This window comes from Vitis vinifera, chromosome 14 (genome assembly GCF_030704535.1).
Source record: "Vitis vinifera cultivar Pinot Noir 40024 chromosome 14, ASM3070453v1".
Classification (NCBI taxonomy): domain Eukaryota; kingdom Viridiplantae; phylum Streptophyta; class Magnoliopsida; order Vitales; family Vitaceae; genus Vitis; species Vitis vinifera.
The window spans coordinates 24,586,034-24,610,326 of record NC_081818.1 but is presented as its reverse complement, the minus strand read 5'-3'; the positions used below and the strand labels follow the sequence as shown (position 1 = coordinate 24,610,326).

The 24,293-nt window shown below is 27.8% G+C and overlaps 1 protein-coding gene across 1 annotated transcript; it reads right to left on the bottom strand.

The window, feature by feature from the left end:
• Positions 1 to 14,897: 14,897 nt before the first annotated feature.
• LOC100263443 (chalcone synthase) lies at positions 14,898 to 16,236 on the bottom strand. The gene is made up of 2 exons (NM_001280950.1): positions 16,059 to 16,236; positions 14,898 to 15,901 (listed from the first exon to the last, which is right to left on the bottom strand). The coding sequence occupies exons 1-2, from the start codon at positions 16,234 to 16,236 to the stop codon at positions 14,898 to 14,900; spliced, it is 1,182 nt and encodes a 393-aa protein (NP_001267879.1).
• Between the last annotated feature and the right edge of the window lie 8,057 nt (positions 16,237 to 24,293).

Genomic DNA, 24,293 nt, shown 5'->3' with positions numbered 1-24,293 from the left:
TTGCAATGGGTCCTATCAAAGTCGTGTCAGGTCATGTCAGCTCCAAACTTTCGAACCCAATTAATTGCTTAATTAAAAGTAGGATTATGACAATCCATATTATATACTTCTAATTTAATAATGTAACACGCTTTTGTACAAATAATATTACCCAACTTTATATAAACTATATCTATAAGTTGGTTTACATCATACGTGAATTGACATGAATGAGGGATTCCTTGAATCGATTTAATTTTAAACATATTTGTGTCATTTTCAAAATATTTTAAGGGCTTGTTTGTCCATATTTTCTTAAATTTATTTTTTAAAAATTGTTTTTAATTCTTTGACTTAAAAATATTTTTAAAAACAAGTTTTATAAAACATGACCAAATGGGTTCATTTTTTCCTTTTGTTTTTACAAATTGGTGAAAACAAATTCTGTTTATTCTCCAAAATTTGTTTTCTATTTTACTTTATTTTTAAAAATTGTTTCTAAAAAACAATGATCAAACAATGTTAAAAAATTTTTAAAATAGCTTTTTGTTTTTAAAAATATAAAATTATTTTTAAACCACATGATCAAATAAGTTCTAAACTTCCTACCCTGCTCTTTCTTATCTTAAATTTTAATTAGATGTTATTTAAATTTTTTATTCTAGATCTATTTTAGAGCTTTATATAATTTCTAATTATAGATCTAATTTTAAACCATGAGATATTTAAAAATAAAAATAAAAAAATTTGAATTTTAAAATTTTAAAATATATAAAATTACATAGATTGCATTGATTGTAAACTAATTAGGTCATTATCATGTTATATTCATGTTATTTACTTAGTTGGTGGGTGCTAACATTTGAACCAAAAATTAATATGTTTATTAAATATACTAATATGATTATATTTAGAAAAATGTTAAGTAACTTAGAATTTGTACAAAGTGCATGATGAAATCTATATAAATGAATAAATATGTGAAATTAAAGTACAAGCAATATTCTCATAATTGGGTCAGGCATTGAATTAGAAAAGTTATCGGCCCGATGGTTGAACCATAATTGAACTAGTAACATCATAAATATATAATTTATATTTTATTAAATTAAAAATAAATACAAGAAATTAAACATATATAATTAAATTTTTTAATTTTTAATTTTTTATATTTAATATATCAAATTAAATGATAAAGATAAATATAATTTTAATTAAACGGAATATGTATAATATTTAAATATAAAGATATATTTAAGATGGAAAGAAAATTATAATATTTAATTTAATTACGTATGTATGTATTTTGTTATTTTAAAATTTATCATATTAATTAATTTATATCACTTTTATATTTATCATTAATAATTATTATAAAAATAAATGTAGATATGAATACTTATATTTGTTTCTAAGATTAAAATTTAAAAGGAGGATGTATAAGTTTTTTACCATATTATATACTGAAACAACTTTGTAGCTTAGTGGTTCGGACCCAAGTTTAATTCCCCTCCATGCAAGCCTCTTAAGCATAACCTGTCCCACATTGAAAGTCCTACAAACCAAGATATGATATTTATATCTTATTTACATGATTATAAAAATGATACAATGGGCTAGAAGTGAGAGTGTTTGGGTCTTATCGAATCATAAAACGACCCTCACCTATCGAGACTATTGTCTTTATTGAATGAGTTAAGGGATTCATGACACATGACTGGTGAGACTATTGTCTTTATTGAGTGAGTTAAGGGAACTATGACAGGTGAGACTATTGTTTTTACCTAATGAGTTAAGGAATTATGACAATTGACATCTAAATTTTAAAATACCAAATTAAGGGAATCATGACAATTAATTAGTAAATCATAGATACCATTAGTAAACCTTAGATTAAGGAAACCATAACAATTGATTAGTAAACCTTAATCATAGACTATCGTTTTTACTAAATGAGTTAAGGGAACCATGACAATTGACAAGTAAATTTTAGATACCATTAGTAAACCTTAGATTAAGGAAACCGTGACAATCGATTAATAAACTTTAATCATAGACTATTGTCTTTACTAAATGAGTTAAGGGAACCATGACAATTGGTTAGTAAACCTTAGATTAAGGAAACCATGACAATTGACAAGTAAATCTTAGATACCAGATTAAGGGAACCATGACAATTGATTAGTAAATCATAGATACCATTAGTAAATCTTAAATTAAGGAAACCATGACAATTAATTAATAAACCTTAATCATAGACTATTGTCTTTACTAAATGAGTTAAGGGAATCATGACAATTAGTTAGTAAACCTTAGATTAAGGGAATGATATTGGGAACCATGACAATTGATTAGTAAATCATAGATATCATTAGTAAACCTTAGATTAAGGAAACCATGACAATTGATTAATAAACCTTAATTATAGATTATTGTCTTTATTAAATGAGTTAAGGGAACCATGACAATTAGTTAGTAAACCTTAGATTAAGGGAATGGTATCAATTAAGGGAATCATGACAATTAATTAATAAATCATAGATATCAGATTAAGGGAACCATGACAATTGATTAGTAATAAATCATAGATACCATTAGTAAATTTTAGATTCAGGAACCATGAGATCAGTAAATCATAAATACCATTAGTAAACATTAGATTAAGGGAACAATTGTCGGATTAAGGGAACATGATAATTGAAACTATGACAATGGATTAGTAAATCATAGATACCATAAAATAAAAATAAAAAACAAAAAACAAAAACAAAAAATACAAATGTATGTCAAAACAATTACACAATATATACAAAATTAATACATGGGAATAGACAAAATGATTTATTAAAAAGATTTTATTATTTCAAGTATCATAAGACAATTTTAAGAAATCTTGAAAGAATTTGTTTATCAAAAGATTTAATTTTATTCACATTCACATTTATTTTCAAAGAATTTTTCTTGTTTTTTTTATTAAAAGAATTTATTAAGTACAATTTCATTTAAAGAGAAAAGTTTGAATTTGATTTTATTTACAAGGAGATGATTTTTATTTATTTTTACTAGAATGTTTTTTTACAATTTTTATTTTTAAGAAAATATTTAATTTCAAATTTTATTTAAAAGAAATGACTGGCTACAATTTTTTTTTAAAAATTACAAATTTATTTTCAAGAAATATTTCAAATCAAGTTTTATTAAAAAATATTTTTTATATAATTTTTTTTTATAAATTTACTTACAAAAAAGAATATTCCAATTTTATTTTATTTTATAAAGGAATTAATTTTTATTGAAAACAAAGTTCTATAATTTTATTCACAAATCACGAACTCGATTTCCATTTAGGAAAAGTGATTTTACACAGAAAGAGTTTTTACAAAAGAAGATTTCAATTCAATTTTAATTGGAAAATGAATTTTTTTACGAATTTTATTTAAAAAAATATGTTCAACTCAATTTTATTAGTTAAAAGGATTTTTAATAGGGAAAAAACATTTCAAAATTATTTACATTTATTAAAATCAAATTTTCTTTTAAACTTAAAAAAAAACTTTTTTTTTTTAAACTTTCTAAGATGAATTTTTTTTGGAACTTTACATTTATTTGAAAAATGATTTTTGAACCTTTTAAAATAAAAATTATGGACTATTTTTTATTAATAGAAATATTTTCTAAACTATTTTTTATTTAATAAAAAAAATTATAGACTATTCTTATTCAAAAATAATGTTCTGGGTTGTTTTTACTGAAAAATAATTTTATGGTCTTTTATTAAAACAATTTTTTGGATTTATTACAATTAAATTGTTTGGACTATTTTATTAAAACCCATTTTTTGGATTTATTAAAAAACAGTTGGTGGGCCCTTTTTCTTTATAATCTTTTTCTGGCATTTTTATAAAATAAAAAAAATCATTTTCTGGAAAACAATTTTTATTAAAATAAAATTTTGGAACTTTTTTTTATTTAAAAATAATTTTTTACTGTATTTAAAACATTTGCAAAATCGCACCGTGCATGTAGTGAATAATGAATATCCACATCTCAACCTCATATTAGCCCATGCAAAACAGAAATAGCCCATGATCAATAAAAGAAGTATAAGAAACCAAGCCCAATAAAATAGCAAATAAGCCCAAACATGGCAAACAACTTAATAACTTAAAATGACTTTATAACTTAATGATATGATTTAAAGTTAAAAAAAAAATTCAGTACTAAGTAAAAAATAATTAATTTATTTTTTAAGTCTACATATTTATTTTATTTTTTTACCTCCATTTATCATAATTACCTTTACGATATCTTTTGTTATTCCACGACATTCATTATTACTCAACTTCTTTTACCCTAGTTATAATTTACGAGGATAAATATATAAATGTGATGATTTAGGATAATTTTTAAGTTAATTTTATCAAACAACTTTAATACTTAAAAGTAAGAATTAAATAATAAATTTTAAGTCAATAATTTAAGTATAATTTAACTTGAAGTTAACTTAAATCATTAAGTAATAAGTTTTACCTAACACCCCCTAAGATATAAAATAGTTAAACTTTATATATGATATAAACGAATGAAACTCGGGGCTTCAAATACAAAGTAATGAGATTTGAGTTGTTTCGATAGGTATTGAAAAAGTATACTTTGATACTATAATAACACCTATTTAAGAAAATGCGAACTCCGATATCACTAATTTGGTATACTATTGATGGATGATGTCAGACATAATGTCCTTAATCATGACATAACATTAGAATTTCGATTTATTAAAGGTTTCGGATTTAATATTTCCTATTTGTATCTAATTCCTTGTCACCTTCAAATCCAACCCTAAAATCTGTCTATTGGGTCGGAATTACGAACCGAAGCCAAGCAATCTAATATTTTTAGAACCCATTTCTATACATTGATCCTATCTTTATAACCTAAGATTATTATTAAGGGATGTGGTGGAGTCTTGTCTTGAATAGATGCTGCTAAAATTGAACAGTATTTCAGCTCTCGAAGGAAGTCATGGGCTCGCCATAGTCCCAACCATGGGCCACGAATGTTGGGCCAGCATTGCAGGCCCAGACGTTTGTTTGGTGAACCCTCCATGCAATTTTCATCGCATGCCAACTGGTTGTCGAACCAAAAATGTTACTTTTATTGCCATTTCTACGATTCTATACTCCTATTTATTTATCATTTATTATAATAAAATAATAAATAAATTAGTTCACATTATTTTAATTTCTTAAAAGGGATGATATAAAACCCAAATTTAGGGGTGTAACTAAGGTTGATTTGATCGGTTTTTGAAAAAAAAAATGAATTGAACCAATATAATCAGTTATATATGTAACAAAAACTGAACCAACTAGATTTGGAGTGGAAAAAGCAAACAAAACCAAACCTTTTGAGTACAGTTTGGTTCGGTTACGTGAATTGGTTTTGACCCAACTTAATAACATTTTTTAATTCTGAACGTAGTTGTAAATTTGTATTTGTTTTGAGCTTAAATCTCATTAATTTGAGTTTATATTAGGTTATAGTCTAATTTCTTTTTAAAATGAATTGAAACCAACTTGAATTTGATGTTTAAAATATATTAAATGTATTTTGAATTAATTTTACCATAATATAAAAACAATGAATTACTTTAATATAATCTAATATAAAAAAATGATCAAATATTAAAAAATTATATATAAGTTTTAGAATATTGGTTAGGTTTGATTTTTATCGGTTAGGAGATAAGAAAATTGAAAACCGAATTAACAAGATTGATTTTAAAAATTCTCAAATTGAATCAACCTTTTTTATTTTTGAAAACCAAACCAAATATGATTGATTTGAATCGATTTTGTTGGTTTTTTTGGTTTTGCTTATACTCTTACCCAAATTTGTGAATCTAATCCTTCCATATTTTTATTTGTAACTCATTTTTTATGTAAGTGCTTTTTATCACTTTCAACTGGAATTTAAAAGATACATAAAAAAAAAAAGTGATGATATTTTTGTTGAGGTGGAAAAAGATGGAGGGTTAAGTTTCTAAATTTGGATTTTCATTAAGGGAATCGGGGAAATTGGAAATTACAATGTTGACTCTTTTGTGTTGATGAAATGTAACCTAAATAATTAAATAGGCCATTCTATCCATAAAAGATTGTATAAAAATAAGGAAATTTAAATGGGGTAGTGACTGATGATAATAAAAAACTAAATGATAATGAGGGTGATTATGATAAGAAAATCATTGGAAAAACTTGTTTTGAATTAAAATTAATTGCAATGTATGAAATTATACAAATGATTTTATATTTGTTATTAATCATTTTGTAACTTAACACAATGAAGATGGATTTCATTTTCATAAAGAAAACCAAGATTTTGTTTATTTTATACAAATATAAATATGTCAAGAAAATCATTATGTTGAATGATAATAAATTTATTAATTTATTTTATATATATATATATATATTTTTTATCTTTGTCATCATAAATTTCATGCTTTAGTATTAGTATTATTGCCACATTCTTCCTGCCTTAATTATACCTTTCGTACTTTGGTTACATTTTTTATATACCTAAGTCACATTTTTTTGAATCTATGTTGATCATATTTTCTGTATTTTAGTGTTTTGGTCATATAGTTTGTACCATATTATCATAGGCACATTCCTCGTCATTTGGTTATATTTTTTGTATTCTAGTGATATTATGTGTACTTAAGTTATACTGTTAATATCTTAACACTTTAGTCACACATTTCATATCTTATTAATATTTTTTGCATTCATAACTTAATTTAATACCTTAATAACATTTTTTTTACATTTGTCATATTATTTGTATCTTTGTCATATTTTTCCAACCGTAATACCTTGATCACATTCTTTACATCATAATTATATTCTTTGTATTTAGGTTATACTTTTTGTACATAATACCTTAATCATATTTTTCATACCTTAGTCACATATTTTGTACCATATTCACATTTATTGTATTGGCATGTGCAAAATTTTGTGTATTTTGGTAATGGAAGTTGTGATTTTTATTACTTCTTTTGGAACTTTATATTAAAATGTAGATGAGTTATACAAAGAAAGAAATAAAAAAATATTCCATATATATATATATATATATTAAGAGAATTTGTAAATATTTGATTTCTCTAGATTTATGGAAATATTGATGGGAGTATCTTCCTAACTTTTATGAACTTGATTCCATGTATCTCCATATTTTGACTTTGTGTATCTCCTTGAATATTTTGATTTTGTGTATATCTTTCAGTATTTCCTTTAACATACACCTCAAGCTAGGGTGAGAATGAGTATGGATGCCTAGCTTGTCTTGAAACATTGTGAAGATATCCTTTGACAAAGATTTGATAAAAATATCATCAAGTTGAGAGTGCGTGGAAACATAGAGAGTGACAAAAAGCATCTATAACCGTCTTCTCATATAAAATGATAATCAAACTCAACATGTTAGAACGAGCATGAAACATAGGATCAATGGTCATGTAAAGATCACTAACATTGTTACAAAATAATTGTGGTAATGTTGAGAAGGACACACCGATATCTCATAAAAAATAACTAATCCAAGTCAACTCAACTGCAAAGAAGACTAAAGAACGATGCTTTGTCTCGATGCTTGAGTGAGCAATTGTTGATTGTTTCTTTGAATACAAAGAGATACAATTTGCTCTAATTAATATACAATAATATATGGTGATCTTTCTTATAATAGGACAACCTCCCTAATTAATATCGCTAAATCCATAAAGGGATATTGAATTGGCAGAAAAATAATCTAAACCAAATTGTTAGGTTCCTTTAAGGTATTTAAGATGCACTTTACAACCATCCAGTGAGTCATAGTAGGGTTATTGAATTATTGACATACTCGATTAATTGAAGGACTCCAACAATATTTTAGAAAGCAGTAACATCAGTTAAGACATTGTCTAAAGCAAAAGACTTATCTACAAGAGCCTAATGTGTAGTAATGGAATTATTGCTAAGCATCTTAATTCTTAAAAGTAAGTCATGTATATTTTTGTTGAAAAAAAAGCCTATTCTATCAAAATATTTAATCTTTACACCAAGAAAATCATGTAAAGTGTCAAGATCTTTAATCGCAAATTCATGACCAAGTTGCCAAAGGAGACTTGCATAAATTGATTATTGTTGCCTGCAATAAGAACATCATCCATATAAATGAGGAGAACTGCAATAATATCCTGAGTGTGATAAATAAACAAAGACGAGTTTGCTTTGCTACAATAGAAACCAAGTTGGGGATAACATTGCGGGAGAAAATCAAACTAAGCACAAGGCGTTTGTTTCAAACCATATAATGTTTTCTTTAATAAACACACATAATCAAGAAAAAGATAATCAATAAATCCCAAGGTCGCTCTATGTAGACTATCTCCTTTAGATACCCATGCAAGAATGCATTTTTTTATGTCCAATTGGCGCATGCTCCAATTAAAAGAGAAAGAAAGTGTTATGATAAGGTGAATGTTGGTTAGTTTAACCACAAGGTTGAGAGTTTTATCATAGTCCACTCCTGATACTTGTGTGAAACCTTTTGCAACTAAATGAGCCTTAAAACAATCAATAAAACCATATTCTTTATACTTAATATGATATGCCCATAGAGTTGATATTGATTCCAAATGGAAAGAGTAGCAAGAACTTGTGAAAAATCCTCAAGTTGGTAGGAATAATTAAAACTATGCTAACAATTAATAACAAGATGATTTGGTTTTCCATAAATTTAACAAGTTATTTTACTGCCATTATTTGAGTCAATAGGATGTTGTTGTTAATGTCTTTCTTTTGATTGGGTTATATTATTATTTGACCATTTGGGAATGTTGTCATTGCTTTGAGGATTATGGTTACCATTATAGCGCCCAACAGGTGTGAATTTTCTTCCACTTGAGTTGAAATTTCTTTTATCCCTTTGGCCATTTCAACTACAATTAACCTCATTGTCCAAAGAAAACTTGTGCATGCTTTAAGAATGTTTTCTCCTCATTTTGGGTGATGAGTGATTGTTCATGTCTTTGAGAGCTAGCATAAGCTGGCTAAATGAAGGATAATGTGGCTATGTCCTAAGCCATAAGCAAATTGGAAAACTTTGTCTTGGTCTAAAGTTGACTTCTTGATTGTGACGAGATTATTACATATATTTTTGCAGTCTCTTAAATATTCTTCAAGAAACTGTGGTCTCTTTTTGAAAGTTGTCAACATATTTTTTATATTTTTTTTTACTATAATGGGAAGCAATTGCTTTTTAAGAGATGTTCATACTTCATATGTTGTTTCAACACTAAAGATTATGCTCAAAACTTCTTCTTTCATAGTTCCAAGAAGCCATGAAATAAGAAATTTGTCATTATTTATCCATAGTTGGTATTGTGGGTTAGGATTGTTGTTGCCCTCATCATCCTTAATTTCTTTAATAGGTTTTTTTTTCCATTTAATAAATAATGGAGAATATTGAGACCACAAACTAAGGGAGTGAATTGATTTTACCACGATAGGGAGTTTATAGTTTTTAACTTGTTAGAAATGAAACTAAAACTTCGGCAAAATAACTAAATACTAAGTTCAGATTTTGCATTTAGGAATGAGGAAAAGGTTAAAGAAGATATATTTTGGCTTTGTAAGTTCATGGCTTTGATACCATGCAAAATTTTGTGTATTTTTGGTAATGGAACTTGTGATTTGTATTACTTCCTTTGGAACTTTATACTAAAATATAGATGAGCTATACAAGTAAAGAAATAACAAATATTCCTAAAAAAATATATACAAGAAAATATCCTAAAATTGAGAGAATTACATATTGCAAATATTTGATTTATTTAGATTTATGGAAATGTTGATGAGAGTGTACTTTATGTGCTTGTGTATCTCTTTAGATATTTTCTTTAACAGTATCTAGGTCATACTTTTTCTACTTTAGTATATTAGTCCCATTGCTCGTACTAAGTCACATTTTTTATACCTTAATTACATTATTAATTTGTATATAATATGATTATAATTTCATATATATATATATATTCTCATATCCATGTTACAATTTTTACATGTTAATAGGTTAACTACATTTTTACTATTGTTTTAACTTTATACATTCATCACATTATTTATTTTATTATTATTATTATTATTATTTTACATTTAGTTTCCATGAATCACAAGGGAAAAAGAAAAGGCAAAATCACTGGTCGAACATATGATTATTTTTTCCTCCATAGAATTCTTTGAAAAAGTTACTGATTTTTCCTTTTAGTTGTATTTATCGTTTTTTGAATAGAATATTGAAATCTTTTGTATATTACCTTTTTTGTAGACTTTTGGGACAAGGAAAATGTAGAACTTAAAAAAAAAAATGTTGGTAGTGTGCTTGTATTTTTTTTTTTTTTTCATTTATTGTTTTGATATCTAAGATATTTTGACAACTTTTTAGGGCATCGAATCACAAACAAATAATAAAAAATATTATGAAAAAAAAAAGGTAGTTTTGTGCACTTTATGGAAAAGAGTGAACGAATGGTGGGAACTTAGGTGTGTCCCGCCACATATTATTGAAAAGAGTGGACCAATGATAGGAACTTGGGGTTAAAGGTGTACGTGCTCCTCCCATTGCCAGTAACTTTTTTTCCAAAATATCTCCTATATTTATATAAACTATCAAAAATGGTGAAGTCGTTAATTTCATTGTTCACACATCAGCCCAACTTGCATTTCTAGTACCTTTATTACTATATAACAAAAATACCTAATTTGTAGAACATTTTAAAGAATTAAGTTAAAATAAATGCTAGAGTTCACATTGCCTCATTCAAATGAAAGTTAGATAGCTAAAAACCATCAAAAGTCAACACCAATATCTTTTTTCTTCTTCTTTGGTGGATGGCTTTAATGTTTTTTCTCTATGATGAGAAAACAAATATACAAACATATTATTTATATATAGGATTATGATATAAATAATCGAGATCAAGGAATAAGTAATGAAATTAAAATATAAATGTATAAAATAAGGAATAAGTAATGAAGTCAAATTTATAGGTATTGAAAAATTTGACTTGAAAAGGTCACGGTAGTACATAAAAGTATGTGTAACATTTATGATACCTTGATTTAAATGGGCGTAGAAAAGCATATCTAATCTACATGGAAGGTAGTCATGTGTACAAGCTTCCTCTCATCCCGTGTCTATCTCTTCTTAAACAAAATACTAATTTTTTTTGCATATTATCTTTTTTGTAGACTTTTTCGACAAGGAAAATATAGAATTTAAAAAAAAAAATTTGGTGGTTGACTTGTGAAAACTTCTTAGGGCATCAAAATAAAAAACAAATGATAAAAAATATTGTGAAAAAAAATTTGGTTTTGTGTACCCGATTGAAGAGAGTGGAACGATGGTACGAACTTGGGGTTAAAGGCATGCCACTGTAATTGGCAAATATTATTGAAAAGAGTGGATCGATTATGGAAACTTGAGGTTAAACGTGTGCTATATATATATATATATCTTTCCAAAATATCTTCTACTTTGTAAATATCATATATGGTGAAGTTGTTAATTTCATTGCTCATATATTAGCACGACTTGCATCTCCACTACCTTTGTTGTTATATAATGAAAACACCTAATTTGTAGAAAATTTTAAACAATTAAGTTAAAATAAATGGAGGAGTTCACACTGCACCATTTAGATAGAGGTTAGATTGCCAAAAACCATCAAAGGCCAACACCAACCTTTTTTTTCTTCTTTGGTGGATGACTTTGAATGTTTTTCCTCTGTGGTGAAAAATGCTTTAAAATTAAGTGAAAGGAAAATAATAAGGTGTGGAAAAATTTATACCTATTAAGTTTTGAATATGGTTTTTTGGTAAAATATGATAAAATTTAGATCATTGAACAAATATATAAACATGTTATTTATATATAGGATTATAATATAAATAATTGAGATCAAAGAATAAGGAATGAAATTATTATATAAATATATAAAATAAGTATAAAATAATGAATGAGTGATGACATCAATTTTATAGGTATTGAAATATTTGACTTGGAAAGGTCATAGTATGTAGTACATAAAAGTATACATAACATTTATGATACTTTTGATTTAAATGGGGTGTAGGTAAGTATATCTACATCAAACTTCAAAGGTCTTGTTAAATTGGGATAGACAAAATAACTCAATACATGTGCCACAAAATAACAAGCTCCACCATCATCATAGTCATGTGTAGAGACTTTCTCTCATCTTGTGTCTCTCTTTTTAAGTAGAATGTTGAAATCTTTTGCATATTATCTCTTTTGTAGACTTTTTCGACAAGGAAAATATAAAACTTTTTATAAAAAAAAATATTGGTAGTTGGCTTGTCAAAACTTCTTAGGACATCAAAGTTATTTTGATGCCCTAAGAAGTTGGGCATCAAAATATTCAAAAGATGATTTGACAACTTCTTAGGGCATATAATCGCAAACAAATAATAAAAATTATTGTGAAAAAAATGTGATTTTGTGCACTCTATTGAAGAGAGAGTACGAAGGTAGGAACTTAGGGTTAAAGGTATGTCACTTCAATTGGCAAATATTATTGAAGAGAGTGGACCCGTGATGGGAACTTGAGGTTAAACATGTGTCCCTCCAATTGCCAAATATTAGGATCTATATATATATATATATATATATATATATATATATATATATAGAGAGAGAGAGAGAGAGAGAGAGAGAGAGAGAGAGAGAGATTATATAAAATACAATATATGGTGAAGTTGTTAATTTCATCGCTCACATATTAGCACGACTTGCATCTCTTGCACCTTTATTGCTATATGATGAAAACGCCTAACTTGTAGAAAATTTTAAACAATTAAGTTAAAATAAATGCTAAAGTTCACATTGCCCCATTTAAATGGAGGTTAGATAACCAAAAACCATCAAAAGCCAACATCAACACCTTTTTTTTTTCTTCTTTGGCCGATGAATTTAATGTTTTTTCTCTATGGTGAGAAATGCTTTAAAATTAAGTGAAAGGAAAATAATAAGGTATGGAAGAATTTATACCTATTAAGTTTTGAATATGGTATATTTGTAAAATATGATTAAATTTGAATTACTGAATAAATATATAAATATATTATTTATATATAGGATTATGATATAAATAATTGAGATCAAGGAATACGAAATGAAATTAAAATATAAATATATAAAATAAGTATAAAAAAATGATTGAGTAATGACATCTATTTTATAGGTATTGAATATTTGACTTGGAAAGGTCATAGTAGTACATAAAAGTATATGTAACATTTATGATATGTTTAATTTAAATGGGGTGTAAGCAAGTATATCTACATCAAACTTCAAATGTCTTGTCAATGTAGGATACAGAAAATAACCCTATACATATGTCACAAAATCACAATCTCTACCATCATCATAGTCATGTATACATACTTCCTTTCATCGCGTGTCTATCTTTTTTTAAGCATATACTGAAATCTTTGCATATCATCTTTTTTGTAGACTTTTCTAACAAGGAAAATATATATAGAACTTTAACCAAAATATTGGTAGTTGGTTTGTGAAAACTTCTTAGGGCATCAAAGATTTTTGATGCCATAATAAGTTGGGCATCAAAATATTCAAAAGATAATTTGACAATTTCTTAGGGCATTAAATCACAAACAAATAATAAAAAATATTGTAAAAAAAAACAGAAAAAAAAAGTGGTTTTGTCATTTGTGCACCCTATTAAAGAGAATGGAATGATGGTAGGAACTTGGGGTTAAAGATATGTCACTTCAATTAGCAAATATTATTGAAGAGGGGACCGATGGTAGGAACTTGAGGTTAAACGTGTGCCTCTCCGATTGCCAAATATTAGGATATATATATATATATATTGATCTATTTATCTATATATTTATCGACACACATACGATGAAGTTATTAATTTCATTGCTCATGTATTTGCATGACTTGCATCTCTCTAGTACCGTTGTTGCTATATGATGAAAACACGTAATTTGTAGAAAATTTTAAACAATTAAGTTAAAATAAATACTAGAGTCCACATTGCTCCATTTAGATGGAGGTTAGATAGCCACAAATCATCAAATGTCAACACCTAACACCTTTTTTGTTTTCTTCTTTGGTGCATAATTTAATGTTTTTCCTTCGTGGTGAGAAATGCTTTAAAATTAACTAAAAGAAAAAGAATTAAGATATAGAAGAATTTATACCCACCTATTAAGTTTTGAATATGGTATATTAGTAAAATATGATTAAATTTAGAGAACAAATATATAAATATATTAGTTATATCTAGCATAATGATATAAATAATTAAGATCAAGGAGCAAGGGATGAAGTGAAAATATAAATACATAAAAAATGATGGAGGAGTGATTAGGTCAATATTGAAAGATTTGACTTGGAAAGGTCAGTACATAAAAGTAACATTTATGATAAGATGATTGAAAAGGGTCCAGGCAAATATATGTACATCAAAAGTCTTGGTAAGGCGGGATTGAGAAAATAACTCTACACGTGTTACAAAATCATAGAGGCTTGGCCGCCATCATATTCATGTGGACAGACTTTTCTTCATTTTCTTCAACAATGCCCAAATTCCAAAAAAAGAAAATATTGCAGGCATTTCTACTGAAACATAAAGAAAAAGGTTTAGAGAGAGCATCTCCAATAATTTATTTATTTCAGAATCATCTCCGTGGAACGTAGACTACAGTTCAGAAATAAGAAACAATAAGAAAAAGATCACCCAAGGATGACTACGGTGCAGGACTGTAGCACATAGTTTATCACAAACGCTTCATGAGTTGATCAGTGACTCAGTGAGCCGCTGGTGCAGACACACTGTGCAAGACAACAGTCTCAACCGTGAGACCTGGTCCGAATCCAAACAGTACCCCCCATTCCAACCCTTCACCTGTGCTGCCTTTCCCTTCTTCAATTGACTTTTTCCTCATTTCGTCCAGGATAAACAACACGCATGCACTCGACATGTTCCCATACTCGCTCAGAACGTGCCGAGTTGCTCTCAGTTTCTCTTCCTTCAGACCCAGCTTTAACTCAACCTGGTCTAAAATTGCTGGGCCGCCGGGGTGAGCTATCCAGAACAAGGAGTTCCAGTCGCTGATGCCTATCGGAGTGAAGGCTTCCACCAAGCTCTTTTCTATGTTCTTGGAAATCAACCCTGGGACGTCTTTCAGTAAATGAAAGGTGAGGCCCACTTCACGCAAGTGTCCGTCGATTGCTCCTTCGGAGTCAGGGAGGATGGTCTGAGCCGCGGAGACGAGCTCGAACAGTGGGCGTTCAATTTTGGTATCCGGGTCTGCGCCAATGATAACGGCAGCTGCACCATCACCGAAAAGTGCCTGACCCACGAGGGAGTCCAAGTGGGTGTCAGACGGGCCTCGGAAAGTGACAGCTGTGATTTCAGAGCAGACGACCAGAACACGAGAGCCGGCGTTGTTCTCGGCGAGATCCTTGGCAAGGCGGAGGACGGTGCCACCGGCAAAGCAGCCCTGTTGGTACATCATCAGCCTCTTGACGGAGGGTTTGAGGCCTAGCAGCTTGGTGAGTTGATAGTCAGCACCGGGCATGTCAACACCGGAGGTGGTGCAGAAGACAAGGTGGGTGATCTTGGATTTGGGCTGGCCCCATTCTTTGATGGCCTTGGCAGCAGCTTCCTTGCCAAGCTTTGGTACTTCAACCACCACCATGTCTTGACGGGCATCAAGAGATGGGGCCATGTAGGCACAGACGTTGGGGTTCTCCTTGAGAATTTCTTCAGTGAGGTGCATGTAGCGTTTGTTTATCATGGATTTTTCACCTGTAAAAACCAGTAAAATAGTATCAAATAACCATCATCAGTATCAGATACTCGCCTATTTCCCATGCACTGAAATTGGCTCCATGCACAATACCATTCCTACCAAAAAAACAAACAAACAAGGATTACAGATTTAATCCATTAATAAGGCACGTACACATGCGCTTGAACTTCTCCTTCAACTCGGTCATGTGCTCACTGTTGGTGATCCGGAAGTAGTAATCCGGGTAGTCTGCCTGGTAGACGCAGTTGGCCGGAGTGGCCGTGCCAATAGCCAGAACCGTGGCGGGACCCTCAGCTCTCTGGGCCTTTCTAATTTCCGCAACTGACACCATTGTTGGCTACCTGCTTCACTGGCTTCTACCTCAATTTTGCAGGAGACCAAGAGAGAATGCCGATGCCAAGACTGAGGAGTTGGGTGAATTTTTATACGACAGAATTGGTAGGTTGGACAGTAGGGCAGGTAGCTGACCACGTGAGCTTGGGGTTAGGCCATGTAAAAAACGGTAGATATGCTTCCACGTTTCTACTCCAAGGTTTTTGCCTTGAGATTACTTTTAATATTCTTTGACTCTGAATCTCCCAGTCCCATGGTGACATTTTTTTCCTATTAATTAACAACCCCTTTTCGCTGAAAATTAGGTACCCAGAACTTTGGGACTGTTAGATGATGCTGTTTCTTTCACTTTATTTGACAAGACAAATAACTTCTAATTTCACATCCGCAACAAACAGGCCCTTATGCATGGGTGATAATTTTTCTTTTTTCATTAAAACTTGACTAGAAATTGGAAGTGTGCATATTTAAAAAGGTGATTTTTAATTAGATTAAACTAGAAAAGAAAAAAAAAATTCTGAAAATATCTTTTCTGAAAAGGATTTCCATCTCAATGCAGAAAGTTTAATGCTATGAAGTGATTGTTTTGGTCTTTGTAGCTTACCATACAAGGTACAACAATGTGACAGCCTATGTGAGGCTAGTATTTCAAGATTAATTATCTCCATTTTTTTTTTAAATTGAAGGGTTTAATTTATGTCCTATGTCCTATCATTTTATTAATTATAATACTAATTTGAAAAAAAAAATGTGAAGCAAATAAGAAAATTGGAATGAAAAAAAAAAAACTCAACTAACTTATTTTTATACATTTCTTTAAATTTATTTTATTTAATTAAATAATTTTAAAATATATAAATTTTTAACAAGTTATATTTGATTTTCTTCCAATCTTTTTTATAGTAAAATCAAATATGAATTTTTTATTGTGTACTTTTGGGGAATAAAGATAGCGTTAATGATTCATTGTGAATTGGTGTGACGTATGGCCTAAAAGTACATAAGAATATGGCTAGGCATTGAAAGGGAAGGTAAGGTGCTCGGTGGTAGATTGTTTTAATGGCCGCACAGTACGTGTACGTGACTTGCCACCGGCCAGTCCCAGCGGTGTTAGATGAGGAATTAAATGTGGCGCCACAGTAAGGTTAATTAGCCACATCGTGGGTTTGTCAATAGTTGATTGGAGACTTTATGGGTGGTCCAGACCAATTATCATGTTTGTATGTATGCCTTTGTCCTATTCATAGAATAAATGCCTCTTTTTCTTAGAGTACTTTGACATGGAAAACATCCTACAATCCAAAGTAAACCCCCTTTTTCTTAGAGTCTATACTTTGAAATGGAAAACATCCTACGGTAGAAAGTAAACCTCATCATCCTAGGAACTCACTTATTGGGATTTTTTATTGCCATGAGAGTATTTGACACTATGACCAATTTGAGATTAATCTCATAATCAAAAAGTTATGATTGAAGTTTAAATTACCTTGAAAATTTCAATTGCCTTGCTTATTTTGATTGTCGTGAAAGTATTTGGCACTATGACCAATTTGAGATTATTCCCATAATTGGAAAGCCACTATTAAAGTTCAAACCGCCTTAGAAAATTCCATTGCCTTGGTTATTCTGATTGCCATGAAAGTTTTTGATTGTCATTATTATTATTATTATTATTATTATTATTATTAATTTCAAGGGGTAGCTTTGATTGTCTTAAGCTTTTGATTTATTTATTTATTTAATTTTATGGTGTTTGTTAGTGTTTCTTGTAGCCTGAGCACTTGAGGAGCCAAGTAAGGCTTGGGGGGCACCTACCAAATCTAGTTCTTGCAATATGAGGATTTGAAAACAAGACTGATAATGCACCGATGACAAATCTTGATCATTAGGCTAAAGTCCATACATGCATTAAAAGTTGCCCCGAATGAAATTATTGACTCCATCATCATTGAGCCTGAGCATTCTATTATAGGATTTGTTGGCATATGTTTTCCCTAATTTGATGCATATGTCACTCAACACTGTTGTAAAGGCAATTAGGGGAGCCACAAAGCCAAATATTGAAACAAGAATGGCATGGAGAATAGTCATGTCATTTCCAAAGTTTGCAATTCAAATAGAGTCCGGATATGGAAGTTGTTCCATTGGGTTTGTGATGGTGTTTGGTGGACATGGTGTGGTTCCATCCATGAAACCAATTAGATCATAACCAAAGAGTAGATTAGTAAATTGTTACTCTAGGAAGCTTAGTTCCCTTTGAGAAGTTTGAAGCCTGTCAATGTCAATATTGATAGATATCAAAATATTTGGTTATGATGACTTTAACATGCTATCATTTTCGCTTTGTTAACTTCTAGTTGCTTTTTTTCTTTTTTTTTCTATATGTGTGTGCTGATGCACATGAGATCGATAAGTTAAGAAGTGTTAAGTTCTTTGTATATAAAACTTAATGATAATTAAGTTTAAGTAAATATTATGGTCAAGAACTTAAATAGAATTAATTTTTTTATAAATGAATCCAATATTATTTTGAATTAAAATCTTAAATAAGAAATTCACCTTAGTTAACTTTTTGTAAATGAAATTTAACCATAATACAAACTGTTACTCAAGATAGTTCACCGAGTAGAAGTAATTAAGTTAATTTCACTGGAAAGAACAATATCTCTTTTTCCTTCTTTCTTGTTCTTTTGTACATTGCGAGTCCTAAGGATACTGTACTTTGCTTTCCATTTTTCTCCCTTAAATTTAATGGACTGGGTCTTAACCCTAGTTTTTTTTAAAATATATATTAATTAATTAAAAACTCTAAATACGAACTTAACCCTAGTTAAGCTCTATGTAAATAAAATGTAATTATAGTATAGTTTAGAATCTTCTTGGCTCATATGTTTATATTTTTAATAAATGAAACTTAACTAATTTAAGAGAATATTTTTAATGAAAATTTGACTTTAATTAAATTTTTTAAATGAAACTTATTGTCAGTGCAATTCAAGTCAATGTACCATGAGTAAGAACAAGAAGGAGAATGAGTTTTCATGTGTATCTTTTTTCTTTTTTCTTTTCTTCTCCTGTGAATGATGGCAATGAAAGTGAAAATGAGGGGTTATCAAGAGATCAACGTCATCTAAGAAAGTGAAATAAGACACTATGAAATAAGAGGAGGTTTTCATAGAGCATCAACAACTAAGAAAGGATACTAAATTAAAAGCATGTGGGTCTTCCAAAGACAATTAGAAAGAAAGTTGAAAAAAAAAAAAACATGATGGGTTTCTGTTGATCCTAAAATTTGTTTCAATTTTATTTTTACATTAATTTTGAGTTCAATTTTATCCTTAAATTTTAAATTTTAATTATATATGATATTTTTTACTCACTCACTCTTTAATTCTTAATTTTTATTATTTTATAAAGTGTTTTATTACTATTTTTATTTATTATTATTTTTATTATTATATTATATTATATATATATATATTCTCTTTCTTCTCTCATCCATCCACCTATCCCCGCTTACCTCCCACGTCCAAGCCATACCCATATCTTCTCTCTTTCTTTATTTTAAGAATTTTTTTCTTTTTTATTTCTTCTCCCCTCATTCTCGATTCGGCACCCATTTTTCTCTTGTTTTTTTTTTTTTTTTTTTTTTTTTTTTGCTTCTTCTCTAATGGCTCTCTCTTCCCACAGACTCCCAACACCCACACACGGTCGGCCCCCATTTAGTCTCCTTTTCCATTTTTCCTCTTCCTACCCACACACTGCCACTCACGAGACCACCCTCACGTCCCCATTTTTCTTTTTTTTTCTTTTTTTCCTATTGTTATTATTATTCTTGATTTGATTTTAATAGTGATTATTATTTGTGATATTTGAATTATTGAATTAATATAAAATTTAAGTTTTGTTAATTAATATGAAATTTGGGTTAATTTGTTATTGGAGAATTAATTTGAAATTTGTTAATTTGGGTTAGATTAGTTGATAATTTATATGGTTATACTCATTTGAAATATTTAATTTAGATATAATATAATATTGTGGTATATTTTGAATGTGAGTTTGCATATTAAATTAGGTTTGGATTATGAGATATTAAATTTAGTTTTAATATGATTTATTTTAATTTATCATGTTTTGAGTTTAATTAATTGAGCTTATACTTTGGCTATTAATTTGAAAACTCTATATTAGGGTCTATAACATGTGAGATATTTTTGTTGGGTTATATTTGCTAATTTGGGTCCATTTTTAATTGGTGAAATTTGTTTAACTAATTTGAAATTTGAATTTGGATTTGAATATTTATTGCAAATTTTATACATTTCTAGATATTTATATTTAGGCTATTTTTGTTTTTGTATAGACCCATTTTGCAATTATGTTGGCTAAGTACGAATTTATAACACGTGGAGTACGGAATTTCATGGAAGAAAGTGAGACTTGAAAAATCATAGAAACACATTGAACTTGTTATAAGCTTATTTGGGTACATATTTGATTTCTCACTTATATTTAGTTTTATTTCTATTGGTTTCTCTAAATATTTGTTTGTGTATATTTACTTGTTATGTATAGAATTGAATATCGAACAAACCATAAATTTTATTTGAATAAGAGGAATAATTCAATAAATATGTTTTAATAAAGTAGTTCAGAAAAATGCTTTTAGAAAAATCCAAAAAAAAAATGTTTTTAATATAATTTGAAAAAAAATTTAATAATAATTGTCCAAAAATTGCTTTTAATAAAATTATCCAAAAATTATTTTGTAAATAAAGTTGTCCCAAAATTTTTTTTTAATAAAATTGTCCAAAAAATTTTTTTTTTATAAATAAATTCTATTTTATTAATTAAAATGGGATTAAAAGTAATTTTTAGAAATAGAGGATTTAAATTTTTTCTTTTTAATTAAAAATTCGTTTGAAAATAAAGTTATATTTTTTTAATAATTTGTATAAGTCACTTTTCTTAAATTAAAATAAATTGAAATACTTTTTTAAAAAAAATTGTAAAAATCCATTTTTTTTCTAGTAAAAGCAAGTAAAAATAATTTTTGTGTCAAAATTAAAATTTTGTATAAAAAAAATTTTGATACAATAACTGTAAATAACTTTTATGAAAATTGAATACAAATAAAATTGAGAAAATAAATTCACTATTTTTTGTAAATAAATAAATTGAAATCATTAATTCAAAATCATTTTTAATAAAATCCTTTAAAATTTATTGAAAACTAATTTTTTTTAATATCTTTTTTTTATTTAGTTCAATAAATCATTTTACACAATTCTCTTGTTATTTATTTTGTGCATTCTTGTAATTAGATTTCATCATTATTTTTGTATATATTGATTTTTACTATAACTTGTACATACTCATTTGCATTATTATTTTCTTGGTATTCATAATTAATTAATTAATTGTCACATATATGGGCTTAGAGGAGTGTTACAGCTCACCATCATACCTTCTCAATAGGTAACATGACCTCTAGATTCTGTTTTGCAAATATGTCTTTTCTAAATAAGGAGTCACACAGGATTTTATTTCTCATTTAAAGATAATATTTTATTTTAATTCGACAGCGAAACCCCTTCTACAAGGTATCACGTAAGCTCCATCCAACGAGAAGCTTAAAAGTAAAAAAAAAAAATTATGTATATACTTTATCTTAATATAAAATAATATAATTTATCTATATTGTGTAAATTATTTATTCAAAATGAATTTTTTTATTACGTCATAAATTGTGTTGTGTTTTGTGTATTGACAAATTTGTTCTTTTTATTTTGGTATGAGATCGTTTTAGATAATGATTTACTCTTTATTGAAAATTTGAGGTTGTTTATTGACCAATCAAAATGTCACAGGTAATTCTAAAAAAGTTTGAATAAAAGCAAATGAGTTTTGAAAGTGTAAGGGTTGGATCAAAATTTTAAAACTAGGGTAAAAAATTTTAAGTTCTTTTTTGAAAATTTGTAGTACTCAAGTGTTGGCCAAAGTACTCAAGCAGTGAAATCAATGCTCAAGTGGCTATCTAAAAGCACTCAAAATAATCAAGTAGTGGTTTAGTCCATTTGAACACTTGTTCCTGACTTTGTTAGTTTCTAATAGACCGCATTTTGGAAAATTGAGAATTTATCTTTTTAGGAAAATTTCGTTTTTGATCCTCTAAGGTCTTTGGACATAGCCTATGTATACCCTACTTAAATTCATTTTAGAGTTTGATGCTCTCATTAAAATAAAATAATAAAAAAAAAAGACCCTAACTTTCCCATTTTTAAAATCTCTCAAAGAAGAATTGAACTAATTCTAAGTTGGTGAAGAAGACCTATATCCCCTTGGGAGCTAAGACAAAATCCACTAAAGTACTCAAGATGTTATGTCACGAACGTGGATCGTAGCATAAGTTCTAAAGAGTAAATCTTGAGGAAACGTCTATCAGGTAATTTTATGTATTATAATTTCATATAGTAAATTGTTCATTCGAAATTTCATAACCCATGATTTTTTATCACCATACTTTATGTGGGGGTTTTCCATCTAAAATATTTTATTTCCCCAGGGTTGATTGTTTTTTTTTTATTATTATTCTAAAAGAATTAATTGAATATTTCAACTCTTGTATTAAAATCTTTAAAAAAAAACACCTATTCAACCTCTTTAGGTGTTACCATATTGGATCTTAGGTTTTTCTCTTTTAAATTTAAAGTATTTTAAATTTTATGAGTGATCATGGTGAGGTCTAGGAGTAACAAAATTTGATATGATTCGTTAACTTAACTCGAATTCAACACATTTTTCGATGGGTTTGAATTAAGTATAATTGTATTTGAGTCAAATTTGTGTCTACTTGCATAACTCATTTAATAAACAGTTAGTTTTTAGGTCAACCTATGTAACATGAATTTCATTCAAATTGACAAATTTAATCATTGTGCTTATTAATCTAATTAAAATTTTTTAACTATTTAATTCATTTTAAATTTATTTTTAAATAAATAAGTCAATTGAATCATAAACATATCATTAATCATATAGATTAATCCAAAAACTAACTTAACTTAATTATTAAATAGAAAAAATTAATTATTAAATGACTTTAATGGATTATATTACTTGTTTAATAATTAAGTAGTATTTGAGTTTATATTTTTAACATTATTATTCATGTCGGGTTTGGATTAACCTATATAGTAAAATATCTAGACTTTGATTCAATACGAACGCGACCTACTAACACGAATGTCACTCATAATAAGCTTACCAAATTTCGAGCAAACTTCATACTCCAAATTTCATTTATATGCATTTTAATGAAATATACTCAAATTCTTTTCTTTAATAAAATTTGCCAACATATTAAAAAGCATATTATACAAAGAATATCTTGATTTGTAGAACTAAAGCTTTAGATAAATTTCTAAAAGTTTATGATAAAAATAAGTTGTTTTGAAAATATATTTGAAATGTTTTTGTTATTCTTTATAAAGTATTTTTTGAATTTCACTTTTTATATCATGTATAAGTGTATGGGATTTGAGATATTTAGGATTTATTTGAAAATTCATTTTTAAAGCATTTATGAAAAACGGTTTTGAAAACAGGTGGATAAAAGTATGTTTAGAAACATAAAATGTTTTTGGTCTATTTTTTTATATATTTTTTAAATATGTTTTTAAAATAACTTTTATCTATAATACTTTATTTTTAATTATTTTTCTTATTTGTATAATTATTTTTTTTAAAGCAACCTTTAAAAACACAAGTGAAAACAATAAATAAATAAATAAAAACTAGAAGATGTTTTCTCAAAACACTTTTGAACATATTTGGTAACTGTTTTCAAGAACGGTTTCCTATTTTCCAAAACAAAAAAACACGTTTGGTAATCAAATTTTTTTTTATATTTTATGTTCTTAAGAATATAAAATATAGTATTTTTAAAAAATATTTTTTAGTTATTTTCTATTTTTTCACTTGTTTTTTAAGATTGTTTTAGAAAATAATTATGCAAGCATGTAGAATAATTAAAAATAAGGCACTAGATAT

What these genes read in the sequence shown, in the direction of transcription:
- LOC100263443 (NM_001280950.1), bottom strand. Translation starts at nt 16,236, where the DNA reads ATGGTGTCAGTTGCGGAAATTAGAAAGGCCCAGAGAGCTGAGGGTCCC. An exon ending in GGAGAAGTTCAAGCGCATGT is followed by an intron (nt 15,902 to 16,058) that starts GTACGTGCCTTA and finishes TGGTTTTTACAG; the next exon opens with GTGAAAAATCCATGATAAAC.